Source organism: Pristiophorus japonicus, chromosome 12 (genome assembly GCF_044704955.1).
Source record: "Pristiophorus japonicus isolate sPriJap1 chromosome 12, sPriJap1.hap1, whole genome shotgun sequence".
NCBI lineage: Eukaryota > Metazoa > Chordata > Chondrichthyes > Pristiophoridae > Pristiophorus > Pristiophorus japonicus.
Genome location: NC_091988.1, coordinates 167,205,608 through 167,219,657, shown reverse-complemented (window position 1 = coordinate 167,219,657; position 14,050 = coordinate 167,205,608). Strand labels below are relative to the sequence as shown.

The 14,050-nt window shown below is 39.6% G+C and overlaps 1 protein-coding gene across 2 annotated transcripts in view; it reads left to right on the top strand.

Annotated features, from left to right (window-relative positions):
* The window catches only part of prex1 (phosphatidylinositol-3,4,5-trisphosphate-dependent Rac exchange factor 1), a 230,090-nt gene extending 217,364 nt beyond the window's left edge, over positions 1-12,726 (top strand). For both annotated transcript variants that reach the window (XM_070896114.1, XM_070896113.1), the window contains exons 34-40: positions 356-499; positions 1,101-1,206; positions 1,985-2,051; positions 2,723-2,913; positions 6,243-6,345; positions 6,471-6,538; positions 9,064-12,726. In XM_070896114.1, the coding sequence (XP_070752215.1) occupies positions 356-499; positions 1,101-1,206; positions 1,985-2,051; positions 2,723-2,913; positions 6,243-6,345; positions 6,471-6,538; positions 9,064-9,106 (722 nt within the window). In that variant the 3' untranslated portion in view covers positions 9,107-12,726. The remainder of the gene's footprint in view (positions 1-355; positions 500-1,100; positions 1,207-1,984; positions 2,052-2,722; positions 2,914-6,242; positions 6,346-6,470; positions 6,539-9,063) is intronic.
* Positions 12,727-14,050: the final 1,324 nt, after the last annotated feature.

The following is a 14,050-nucleotide window of genomic DNA, read 5'->3' as shown; positions in this document are numbered from 1 at the left end:
CAACTGATACATGATGCACCCTCCCTTTTTTCACAGCTGACTTTGCAGAATACATTCTAGTTATTGTTTTTTCTTCTCTTCCTAGTCAAAGTGAACTGCAGCCTTTGTGGTGGACTTGGGTTTATACAGGCTGAGGTTATGCCGGGATCGTATAAGGGCCATCAGCCAATTGTAATTATTGGGCCTTTAAAGCCTTAAAGAGGAGGTCACCCTTCACATTAATTTTCTTTCCGATCCATCATCGAGCACCAGATTGCTCCCATGGTGTATGGAGGAAGATTCTGCAAGATACATAATCTTACTTTGAAATGCGATACCAAAACACAAAGTGATGACTTTGATTTTATTTTTGCAGACAACCCGATCACTTATCATGTAGATGGAAGCCGCCAGCAACTGAAAGTTATATTTTACCTCGAAAGTCAGAACTTTGCAGAGTTACCGTCTAAGTTTCAGAATGGTGGCAGTTTAAAGCTACACACGGTGCTCTTTACTCAAGGTATAATTGCTTTTTTAAAAAAAGTCTTCTATTTTCCTTTTGTGCAAGTATAAAATAAAATGCTTTTATTTGTAACTTTTAACATTTTGTTTTGTCCTAAGCTCTTATGTGTATGTATCAAGTGCTTAACTTAATTGGAAATTTGCTATTGGAAATATGTTTTTCTTTGATCAACAATTGCATCTGTATGGTAATCTGTCACAGCTTCTCCAGGGTGCTTCTCTGTAAACCATCAATTTAAGCTGCAATAGAATCCTCGCCGATACAGAAAGTTGCTTCAAACCAAGTTGGCTTGTTCCCAGATTGAGTAAAACATTCCTTACTGTGAAGAGCAAACTGGTGCTTGGTAACAATTTGCATTTATCAAGATTTGAGTAAAACAAATCAGAATAAACTTTCAAAACAAATTTTAAAAAAATCTAGATTCATGATTCAGCTATTGCTCTCTGGTGTTGCAGTATACTGACAGATTGATCTTCGGTGTCATTCCTGGAAGACTTGCTTTCTGCTCCTAATCAGCGGTTTTGTGTGGTGACTGTATTTCAGGCAGTCACAGCAAGCTTCAAGACCAAGGTAGTAGTAATTCTGTTTTTCTCTCTAGCTCTTGAGGGCCAATGTTCTCCAGAAAATGTGTCGGCAGAAGAATTTCAACAGCAGATCAATTCAACCTCTCTTGAAAAAGTTAAATATTATTATCGAAAACTCAGGTAAGCTAATTTTCTGAATGAATTTAGGGGAAAAAAAGCAATTTGTAACCCTTTGGGTTTTTTGGAAGATCATTCCTTGAGGGAGTATTCTGGTCTGGTCAGAGATTCAGTCCAATCTACCCCAAGGTCCCATGGTGAAGGGGCCAGATTTGTGTAACCTCTGATTTACTTGTAATTTTCCTGGTAGTCCTGCATACGTCAACATTATGGAAGAATCTATGTTGGATGAAGATTGGACACTTCTCTTCCACTTCACACACCAAAAAACTGAACTTTCTTTGCAATTAAATAAAAAAGCAAGATTCAGAATGATTGGAAATGATACTTGATGTGGTGGTTTAGTGTTGGGCATCAGACTGATCCCACACCCCTATCCAAACCCAAGCTTGAATTCCAACCTTGATGGACAAGTTTTGGTGATCGTGATCAATTTGGGGGACTAAATTGAAGCACCAAACAATGGTACAATAAGAGTTGGAATTATAGAGTTGGGCTTAAGGAATATCAGGACAGCATTGTGGGAGAATTTACTCTTGCTTTTAGAAAAAAATCTTTCATTCTCTCACACTGACATCCTTTACGTTCAAGAGCAGAATTATTCACCAGAAAGATGTAAAAGGAAAAGTTGTGTTGAAGGATCTGTTGGTGTCTGTTACCCTGGCAGTCCGGATCCAGGAACAAGCAAAATGTACAAATACTTTGTCATTTTCTAATGTGTGTTCATCACATATTTAATTCTTAATTCGAATTGAATTCTAAGATGTTGATCTTTCCATAGGGCGTTTTATCTGGAAAGGTCTAATTTACCTTCTGATTCCTCGACTGCAGCTGTGAAGATTAACCGGGTAAGATGTCTCCAGTGGTCTCAACAAACTGTTGTCATATTACTAACTGAACACCTTGTATGATTTTGAATAATCTGCGTTTAATGGACAACCATATTAATTAGCATTATCAAGCAATTCGAAGTCACTCTCACCAATGAAAACACAAGCCAGCTTGTAAATCCTGCTATTTGTCTTAAGAATGAGCTATGCCAAATTTGGCAGTGATGTACCACACGATGTCATTGGCTCTCCTTTTTCTTTAATGCAAAGTCATGTAACACCTACATGTGCCTTGCATTTCATGTTTTATGGCATACCAAGATTACTCAACATTGCTTGGAGCATTTTATTGATAGTACATGAGGAAGAAAAGATATGCTGATTGGGTGGGAGGAGGTTCATATGGAGCATTAACACCGGCACATAATTGGGCCAAATGGCCTGCTTCAGTGCTGTAAATTCTGTACAATTATTCAGGTTTTTTTTTGTGCAAGTGAAATGGATATACACACGGAGCTATGTTTGAACCTGCGTAGACTGTTATGTTTCAATATTGCAAGAGGCACAAAAGCAACCATTGGGGGAAAAAAAATTTGAGAATGTCTTGCACAAAGTACAGTGGAATTCTTTGCAGTTAAGAGTGACACAAACCAGATTCGAACGTAACACTTTTTTTTTTAACCTTGCAGCTGCTGCGTCCTCTTAATGCGTTGGAGGAGCTTCGACGACTGATGGAATTGTACATTGGTCCAAAGCATTCAGCATCCACAGCGAGCTCGAGCAGTTCCACTTCTGGAATTGCAACCTTACCGATATCGTCCGAACTCTGCAACCGGCTCGGGGCTTGCCAGATTGTTATGTGCAGCACTGGGATACAGAGGTAATTGAAATCTGTCCAATTACCTCAGTCTTGCAGTTCAAACAGTACAGTGCCTTTGCTGTTCACCCTTGGAATGCTATACAAATTGGTAATGTAAAAATATCAGAATCCGCTGATGCTGTAAGGGGGATGTTGGAACATTTACATCCATTTGTGGCGGTGTGAGCTGTGAGGAGGATGCTAAGAGGCTGCAGGGTGACTTGGACAGGTTAAGTGAGTGGGCAAATGCATGGCAGATGCAGTATAATGTGGACAAATGTGAGGTTATCCATTTTGGGGGCAAAAACACGAAGGCAGAATATTATCTGAATGGCGGCAGATTAGGAAAAAGGGAGGTGCAACCAGACCTGAAAGTTGGCATGCAGGTACAGCAGGTGATGAAGAAGGCAAATGGTATGTTGGCCTTCAGAGCTAGGGGATTTGAGTATAGGAGCAGGGAGGTCTTACTGCAGTTGTACAGGGCCTTGCTGAGGCCTCACCTGGAATATTGTGCTCAGTTTTGGTCTCCTAATCTGAGGAAGGACGTTCTTGCTATTGAGGGAATGCAGCGAAGGTTCACCAGACTGATTCCCGGGCTGATGGCTGGACTGACGTATGAGGAGAGACTGGATCAACTGGGCCTTTATTCACTGGAGTTTAGAAGGATGAGAGGGGATCTCATAGAAACGTATAAGATTCTGACGGGACTGGAATGGTTAGATATAGGAAGAATGTTCCCGATGTTGGGGAAGTCCAGAACCAGGGGACATAGTCTTAGGATAAGGGGTAGGCCATTTAGGACTGAGATGAGTTGTTGTTAACCTGTGGAATTCCCTACCGCAGAGCATTGTTGTTGCCAGTTCATTGGATATATTCAGAGGGAGTTAGATATGGCCCTTACAGCTAAAGAGAAAGCAGGAAAGGGGTACTGAGGGAATGATTAGCCATGATCTTATTGAATGGCGGTGCAGGCTCGAATGGCCTACTTCTGCACCTATTTTCTATGTTTCTAAATCTGTGTAGCTCACTCAGGCTACATTCAAAGCACAATACTGCCCATCATGACACTGCTGACTTCATGGTCAGTGTTGTAACATTAACCTAGTGATGTGCAACACTGCTTGAATAAATGGTAGTTCTCAGTAGCACTGATGAAGGTCAGAAAGCAGAAAATTGAGCCTTTGCTCTGAAATCTGACCAGGAATATAAGTGGGCCAAATTCCAATACACCAACAGTCTCGGCACATTACAGCGGGGTTTTATTGCAGAATCCAAGCACTGTAGAGATGAGGCTCATGTTCGGAAGCACTATAAATGCTACAAATGTTGAGAATCCTGCAGTGCCACGGGTGAGGTGAAATGAATGTGATGCGTGTCCCCTGTTGCTTGTAGATGAGTGCAAGTCACCAAAGTCAAGATAGTGTAAAAAGAACAACAGAGAAGTTCTGTGTCCTGGTCAACATTTATCCCTCCAACACCACCATGTTATAAAAAAGACGACTACCTGGTCATTTATCTCAATGCTGTTTATGGGAACGTGCTGTGAGCAGATTGGCTGCCCTATTTGCCTACATAGGCGACTACATTTTGAAAATAGTTAATTGGATATGAAGAACTTTGGGACTTCCTGTTTACATGAATATCGCTGTTCAATTGTAAGTTTGTTCTTTAGTATAAGCTTAGTAAGTGGAATCTTCTGTTCTACCTGGTTTTTGAAACATCACCTGGATGTGTCGTTATGGCCCTATTATCTAGAGTTGTGCAGAAATACAGTGAAGCTAGTAGGTGGCAGGTGACATATATGTCACTGGTACAGCAGAGCATGGCATCCAAAACTGAACTTCACATTTTTAATTATGTAGTTGTCTACAATAATTGAGTATTTTCAGGGTATTCATTACTCAGTCCAAGTTTTACTTCTATTTTCTAATACCTTATGGACTAGAAATTGGTCTTTTGGTGATGGTGGTATTTTTTCGGCGTTTTTTTGCCAAAGATACTGCTAAACACTCCGCTATTTTTTAAAGGACTAAAATTGGCAAAAAAAATGCACCCAGCGGTAAAAATCGGCATTGCACGAGGATTTGCGGCAGAGACGGTGGTCCTCGCCAACTTTACTCCGAGGTCGATTACTGCTAAAGGACAGGCCCTAGGAGGGGGGAGAAAACACACAAAAAAAATTGCAAAAAGTAAAAAATCACAAGACACTTATCTAGCAAATCGCAGAAAAAGAATTTAAAAATAAAAACTTTAACTTGCCTTTTTTTGCAGGTCTTCATACTTACCGATGTTCCTGGGGCTGCAACGCAGGCTTTTCTTGCCCGTTTTTTTTTCCACCCAGAATATGGGTGCGCTGAACGGCCAATTTAAAGCGATAGCGCTTTTTTTCATCTTGCATGCCGCTTTTCAGCGGTATTTCAAAACCGCAAGACTTTGGCCAATTTACCTGATCACCTTTTTCCGCCAAAAATGGGCGCAAAGCTGGCCAATTTCCAGCCCTTAATATTTTCTTCTATCATTACTGTTTTTATGTAATCTCAAAGTTTAACTTTTGAGTTTCAAACAATTAATATTTTCCTTTTTAAGGTGTCTTGCCAGTGCTGTTTAGAACTGATTTTGCTTTGAAATCACACATCTTTTGCAAATGTATTCTAATTTGTATCTGTTTATTTGTACCATGTCAACAGCTATACAAAAACAAATATCAATGAAAACTTGGTGCGCTATTTAAATGTATTTTGTCACAATTCCCAATTTTATTCTGCCAAATCCGCAGTGCATTCGCCTCAAGTTGGTCCAACCACATGGTTATAATCTGATTTACATCATGTACCAGATTGGCCAGACATTACAGCAACGTGTTGCTTCAACCATTTTCAGCATTTTTTTTTACACTTTGGTAATTGTATAGTGCTGAAGTTGTACTAAGAAGCTGATTTTTTTCCCAAAATAGGGCTATACATTTTCAACACTTTGAGCAAACAATAGTAAATGCCAGCAATTTTCATGCAAGCCCATGAAGCAACATCAGAATCTCCAGATGTACAATGAACTGATTACATTTTTGGACACAGGAGGAGGACAGCACCTAAATTTAGATTTCATGACCTTGGGACGAAAATTCTAATCTTGGGAGAATTCGTCTTGTATGTTGATGGATTTGCTTTAGAAAAAAAAATGGAATGGCTCTTAAAAAGGATTTAATCTCTTTAGTGGGATTTACAGTGTTAATTAATTCATTTGTTTTCTCATCATCTGAGCAGATCGTGCAGGAGGTGATTTGTCTTTGTTGCAGTGTTAATGTAATCCAGAGGGCATGTTAATTGTCCTGATGTTTTCATTTTGTTCAGGAGTACTTTAAGTGTGACCCTGGAACAAGCAGTAATTTTGGCTCGTAGCCATGGACTCCTGCCCAGATGTATTATGCAAGCCACGGACATCATGAGAAAACAGGTAAGATCCTCAAATACTGAATGGATCCAAGATCTGTTCCTAATAGTCTTAAACTCAAAACTGTTATGAATATACAGCCCAATTGCTGTTATTTAAGAACAAAGGACTTCTTTTCATTTCTGCAGGGTGCAAGGGTTGAGAACTCAGCCAAAAATTTGAAAGTAATGGATCAGATGCCACAATCTGTACCAAGGTAAGTTACAAATGCGTATACTGGTAATATAGTATGTGTCAGATTTTAGAAGTTGCTTCAGTGGTTCCTTCGAGTTCAGCCAGCAACAAGAGTACCATTTCAGAATGCTTATACCCACCTAGTCAACATTAGGAATATCAAATATTTCAAGTACCTCAGTATTTTAAAGTGCTATTTGCTCTCAAATCCTTGACTGCGTTGTCTCCTCCCAAATCCATGCCTTTCTTTCCCATAGCCCCAAGTTTGAATCCCTTCAATCAGGTTTCCGCACATGTACAGTACTGAAACAGCTCTTGGCAAAGTCACAATTGACATCCTATTTGACTGACCATGGTAAACTATCCCTCTCTTCCTTCTCAAACTGTTGGCTTTTGACATGGTTGACCACATTATCCTTGTCCAACCTTTCTCCTCCATCATCCAGCTGGGTGGGACTCCCCTCGCCTAGTTCCATTCTTATCTATCTAGTCACAGCTAGAGAATCACCTGCATTGGCTTCTCTTCCCACTCCCACATTGTTACCTCTGGGGTCCCCCTAGGTTCTATTTTTGCCTTCCTCCTACCTCATCTGCATGCTGCCCGTTGGTGACATCATCCAAAAACAACACATCTGGTTCCACATGTATGCTGACAAAAACCCAGCTCCACCTCACCACCACTACCTCTCTCAACTCCTCCACTGTCTCTGAATTGTCACACTGTTTCTTTGACATCCAGTGCTGGACGAGCGGAAATTTCCTCCAACTAAATATTGGCAAGACCAAAGCCATTGCCTTCATTCCCCAGCCACTGACTCCGTCCCTCTCCCTGGTCATTGCCTGAGACAGAACCAGACCGTTTGCGTCCTATTTGATCCCGAGATGAGTGCCCGACCACACATTTGTTCCATCCAAATAGCATCACTCGTCTCTGCCCCTGCCTCAGCTTATCTGCTGCTGAAATCCTCATCCATGCCGTTCTTATCTCTAAACTTGACTATACCAATGTTTTCCTGGCCGGCCTCTTATCTTACACCCTCCACAAACTTGAACTCATCCAAAACTCTTCTGCCTGTATCCTAACTCGCATAAGTCCTGTTCACCCATCACACCTGTGCTCGTTGACCTGCATTGACTACCTGTCAATTTTCAAATTCTCATCCCTGTCTTCAAATCCTTTCATGGCTTCGCCCCTCCCTATCTCTTTAACCTCCTCCAGCCCTACAACACTCTAAAATGTTTGGGCTTCTCCAATTCTGGCCTCTTGTGCATCCCCGATTTTAATCGCTCCACCATTGGTGGCTGTGCTTTCAGCTGCCTGGGCCCGAAGGTCTGGAATTCCTTCCATATGCCTCTTTCCCTCTCTACCTCTCTCTCCTTTTTATTAAAAGACATTCCTTAAAACTTACCTCTTTGATCAAGTGTTTGGTCGCCTGTCCCAATATCTCCTTGTGCGGCTCAGTGTTTGATAATTCTCCTTGGGATGTTTTACTGCATTAAAAGCGCGATATAAATGCAAGTTGTGGTTGCTTAGATAACATTGGCAGAAATGGGGTAATGGTCATCAAATCCCAGCTTATATATTCGAATGCAAAACACAGGCCCACATTTATTTTAAATGAAATTGCTTGCAAGGTATGTAACTAAATCAGTTACTATTTGCCTTTGTCTTTGATTTCAGTAAATGCCAGACTGGGATGTGGTATGATCAGATAAGGCAACTAATTAAGAGCCCAGAACTGTAACATTGCAAGGATGTGTGATCAGCATTTTAGGAGGGTGGAAGCCTTTTTCTGTGTAAGAATCTTCAGCAATCTTGGGCCCAGAGCTGGCTCTAATCACCTAATAGGGAGGGTCTCAGCCTGCTGGTAAATGGTGTGGGAAGAAAACTATAACTATCCGAACACAAATCATTATATTGGTAATCTGATTAGAGATGAGGATTTTAGATTAATTTCCTTGAAAAGGAGTTGAAAAATAAGCCTGAGTTTGTTTGGAAGTTTGAGAAAAATGTGTATTTATTCACACTCAAAAGCCATTCTGCCTGTAGCTGATATGGAATCCATAGAAATGCAGTGAGTGGACAGTGCTCGATAATTTATTTTGTTCTGATTCTAGCATTATAAAATATTGTGAAATAGATGCAGCAAAATTTGTTGGGCAAGGGAGCAAAGGACACGTCTGATTTTCTGCTAATGGGAGTTGTCTTCCATTTGGGATGCAGGAGGTGAAATTGACTTTTGGGGGTAATGTGAAATGGTCAATCATGAGTCGGCAGTCAATGGAAAAGAAAATTGTGCGCAGTGCAAAATGGGCCATCGAAGAGCAATTTCACTGTGTCCTATTCAGTGTAATGTGGTAATAATCTGGGGGACGTATGATCAACTTCATTGGAAGCTCCAAAATACCACAGCCAGCTCTGCTTGGACCATGTTTTTCTCTGTTTAGAGTACTGAAGGACTATATTGCTGTTGTTTCTCCATATGGAAAGATAGATTGTAAATTTGAAAATGCACTTCATTAAGTAATCTTTCTATTTCCTCCTAGACTATACCGGCTCTGTCAACCACCTTCAGATGGAGACCTATGAAAGATGCTTCTTTGCAAAGGCTTCCCGAGACCTTCCAGAGAGTTCAAGCTGGGACATTGTACAATGTTGCGGTGTCTGCATTTTGTTACAGTCAAACTGTGGCGTGTCTATGTATGCACAGCAATACAATGGCAGTATAGCACAGGGACAGAGCTGTCCTTTTTGCCCATATTTCCATTAATAGCATTGTGATAGTTGACTGTTTGGCCCACTCTGCATCAGCTTCTGGATATGTAGTCATACCAACCTATTGAACAGCTACAGAATTAAGGACCTTAGTTATGTGGATGCCTGGTCATGCATGGAATTTTCAGATTTTGGTGACCAATTGTGTGCCAGTGTGGTGATGTGCTTGAGCACGTGTTTTTCCAGTGTTGGAACTCTACTGATTTACATATGCATCTCATAAACTAAGGACTATGCATGGAACTTGTTTTCAGATATCAACCACCTTGCATGTACCTAACTGAAATAAAAGATGTTATACAAATAGGTTGCTGAGTTGGCAGAGAAGCTCCAGCTAGTATTTGTTTTTTTAAAACAAGTACCTGTTACATAATATACACTTGAAAATATCTGCAATACTGTAGACACAGCTATTGTATGTTGTGTAGCTACAGTAGGCGCTCATTAACATTCTGCTTTACCAGAGCACCTGATATATCCTGTACTGTTCATGATTCCTTTTTAAATCAGCAAACCATGTAAACATTCCCTTTATTATAACGCATCCCTTGCTTATTATGCTTTTTTGTATTGTTTCTAAGACAGCATTTTTGATTATGGTTTCCTGGAATGGCCCAGATTGTGTTCATTCTTTTGAATCAATAGTTCCAATTTTCCATTTACTTTCCAAAACCAGCTTATTAGCAGCACAAACTAAGTGTTCAAATGAAAAATAAAAAATAATTTGTTGGTATTTTAGGATAGAATTACAATAAAATCTAAAGCTCCTCAAATGTATCAAAGCCTCTCAATAGGATTTTACAAATTCTGCTTGAATCCTGCGGAATCCCACTTACAAGCCGACAAATGTTGGCAGTGAGCATTGGTATTTCTGACAGTTTTATACCTGTTGGAAGGAGCTTGCTTGTCATGGCTGACAGTATTAGCATCCACGTTTTACATTGAGCAACAGTGGATAAATCGTCAACATTAAATGGCTGTCTCCATTTTTATTTAAACCTTTTTGTGAAATTGTGACATTTAAGTTTACAGTAGTGCACCTTACGTTTACATCCGAGTACAGTTCATAATTCTAGATGCTTCTGGAACACATTGACACATAACCTGTCAACAGTTGGATTAATAAGGGAAGAACTGGAGTCAGACAGACATGTCGTCAAGAAAAAGACAGGCCACATTATGCTAGCCTCAGTATGACTCAAAGTTTTCAGTTTGAAATTGCTGATATTAAGGGCAGAATTATTTGAAAAGGATCTGATTTGATCTAATCTTTGTTCTGCTTTATGTCACAAGTAGCAAGAGACCTTTTCGTAAGAATTTTGGTTTTAGTATTAACTTTTAAAGAATTTCTGTGGTGTATTTGCACAATAGATAAATGTTGAAGCAGTTGTCTCAGGGCAAAAAGGTAATTGGTTAAATTCTGAAGCCCGGTGATAGTGCCTTAAAATTAGAATTATAAGCTCCAGAAATTCACCTGCTTTTGTGTTAGGATAAAAATTTGTTCAATATTAACATGGTAAATATTTTATGATTATAACCTATTTTCTTTTAAATGTAAAATATCTTCTATTGCAATTAAGAGTTGTGCTGATCATTTTACTGGCTGAGTGGGTACTGAATGTGTAGCTTTACTTCTTTGTACATATGTTTTAAATTGTGATTTCAAATAACTTTTGTTTTAGAATTGAGGAAGGGGGTGTAAACAAGTGAAGTAACTGCATTTAATTTAATTCCAGTTCAGAGCTCACAATTTCCTAATGTTCCATGATTTGTAATCCAGTCATTTCCTGCAGTGACTGTAGTCCAGGGAGCAGATCATTGCCTCACCAAAATGTATCTTCTCCTCCATCTTCAGTGAAGCAGTGCAGGTAGTAATGGATTGAGAGATACATGACTGACCCATGTGCAAATGCCCAAGATGCTTAGTTCAGCTGAGCCATATGCATATGTGAAAATTCATAAATTCCAGTATCTCAACAAAGAAACTCTGCAACCTTTTCATGAGCTCTATATTTGAGCAGTTTTGGATGTCTTCAGTGCCGTTCTACTCCAGAGTAGTGGCAATTTAGTCCTGCATTTCTCAGCAGAGTTATAACAACAGATCTGAAAATTTATCATGGCAGATTAGTGAAACGGTATCTATGTGATGAATTAAATGCAAGTGCAATACTTCAGTTCTTTTTCTTCCTCAATCCTCTTCCCTGCCCAATTTTCTCTTTTCTCCTAAAGGCCCTTGCTGGGTACAATTACACAGCTGTCTGACATCCTCTTGCATCCCACAAGTGTTCATTGTTTGTGTGAGCTAGATGGGGATTGTTGGCAGACTGTTCTACCTTGCGCTCGTTACAGTTGAGTCTGGTCCTGCCATCACCCAGTGTCCACACAGGCATACTTTCTACCAGGTCCCACTGGAGGATAGTGATCGAGACTTTTTCCCCTTGTTAGCCCAGCATTGCTGAGTCACATCATGCCTTTTATTGATTTGGATTAGACTACAATGTACATTATGGAATTTTTCGGCACAATAAATGACTCAATTAAGAAATAACAGGCATTTTTAACTCTTGACTCCCAGTTTGTTTTTCCTGCATTGCACAACATGGAAGATCAGTTTATTGTGGCTAAATAACGTATCATTTTTTTCCTTGGCTCGTTGTGTACCAGACTAAAATTCCAAATTTGTTAAGAGAAAATGTAAACTTTGACTGGACATTTTTAATCTCATGTTAATATAAATGGATATTTTAGCAACCTCACATGACTTGATACTTTCTCGTCTACTCAGTATGTATTTAGGCCAAATATTGACTATAATATGTTGTTTGTATTCAGTGAAAAATGAAGTATCAAATGAATTTGGATCCCAAGTAGCAATCCATTGTAGTAACACATGTCTGTTAATAGAAAAATTGTACATATAGTTACACACCCAATTTAAAATGCTTAATCCTGTACAAAAAGAATGGTATTGTTATTCTGACTCTTCTATCATCGCTGTTTACTGGTATGCTGCAATTACTTGTTTTAAACATTCAGGAACATTAACACAATTCTGTCTCATTTATAGTCCTAGATTGCACCTCTTGTTTGGAAGATGTCAATTCACAGATCTGTAAAAATAAGACAATCATTTCTCCTGATTTAGATTAAGGAAGGGACCAAGCCCTTGTAATAGTTTCTGTCATTACCAGTGCAATACTTTCTTTTATCAAAGACCAGCAAGGAAGAAGTGCACTTTCATCCAGTGACTTATTAAAATTTGACAGAAAGCCTTTGTTGTTTATAATGATTCTAGTAACCATTGTTTTGCTAATGTTGTAAATACATCAGTTCATGATGTAGTTTTTCTTCTGTAATTCTACAGTTGTACAGTGAGTTTGGTTAATTTTAAATGCTATTTTATTGAAATACTTAGGTTGTCAGTTTTAACCTGTTAGCCAATAAATTTTTATTTACATTTGAGGATTGTGTGTGCCTTAATCCTGCTTTCATTTAATAACTGAACTGCATAGTATTTAAAGAGAATTTTCTATCCCAAAATATCTACAGCAGCGTGGCTCATCAATCACAGCACAGCATGCGTTCTTGTTGAAATGTCCGACACATTAATCATTTTACAAGATACAAGTTTACTTAATGAAACTATAAAACTCCTTTTTTGTCGTGAAGATTCTCTGCAGCCATTTTCTGTTTACATCTCTGATCTGTTGCACTAGTTTCTGCCAAACAAAGCCAAAATGCATTTACAGAGTGGAGATTAATGACATTTTTAAGTAAGCACATTGCAGAATATAATTCTTTGCAAAAACATAAGCTAGTGCTTGTTCAGGGAATGACACGTGCTGAGATTGGCTGCATTCTCCAGTCTCCGAGCACTAGCTACTGTGATACTGTGCTCTTTTATTCAAAACCTGAATTGGTGCTCGTGCTCAACAAAGTAGAAAATCATCAATGGCATGTACTCATGTACAAAGAAACTGGGACAAGTCAGTTATTTGTTGATTGATGAAGAGCTATAGAGGGTATGAAATATATTAGAAATTAACTTAACTGAAACCGTGGTTGGATAATGTCTTGTACTGAGTATATCTTTCCCTGTAGTTTCCCCTTTTAAATTGCTGAAATCCTGGAACAGGGGAGATTTACAGTGCCATGCTGGGAATAAGAATTGTATATCCTTTGCAATGCAACTACTTTGTGACCAATAAAGTATTTCAATGCAATCATAAAGCTGTACCTACTTCTTAACTGCACCTGTGTGGATTTTTGGAGCGGACCGGAAGTCGGTCATAATGGGGGCGATGGTAAGTACTCTAGAGGGCCGGAAGTGGGGGCGGAGCAGGCCACTGATGTGCGTGTGCATCACCATATGTCTCCTCTCATTTGAAGGGGAGAGAAGCAACGATTATTTAGGCTGGGCCACGAGGGAGGGTTTCTGCCAGGTCAGCGGCCTAGTACCCAAGATTGGGTACCAGGCTGCCTGTTGGCGGCCCGGCTGAACCTGGGGCCATAATTGTCCGGCCGATAGAGAAGTATTTTTGTTTTTCAGCTTGTGCGCGGTTATTGAATGAGGCTCCACACATACTTTAATGCAATTTGTTGCTTGACAAATACAAAGATTCAAGGGTATGGGGAGTGTGCAGAACTAGACATGATCTGGAGAGAAACACCAGCACCAACTTATTGGGCCTATTTCTGTGCTGCAAAACAATCTTTCTTTCATTGGCCCTGAAATTGCGGTCGGAGGTTTCCCGCGGG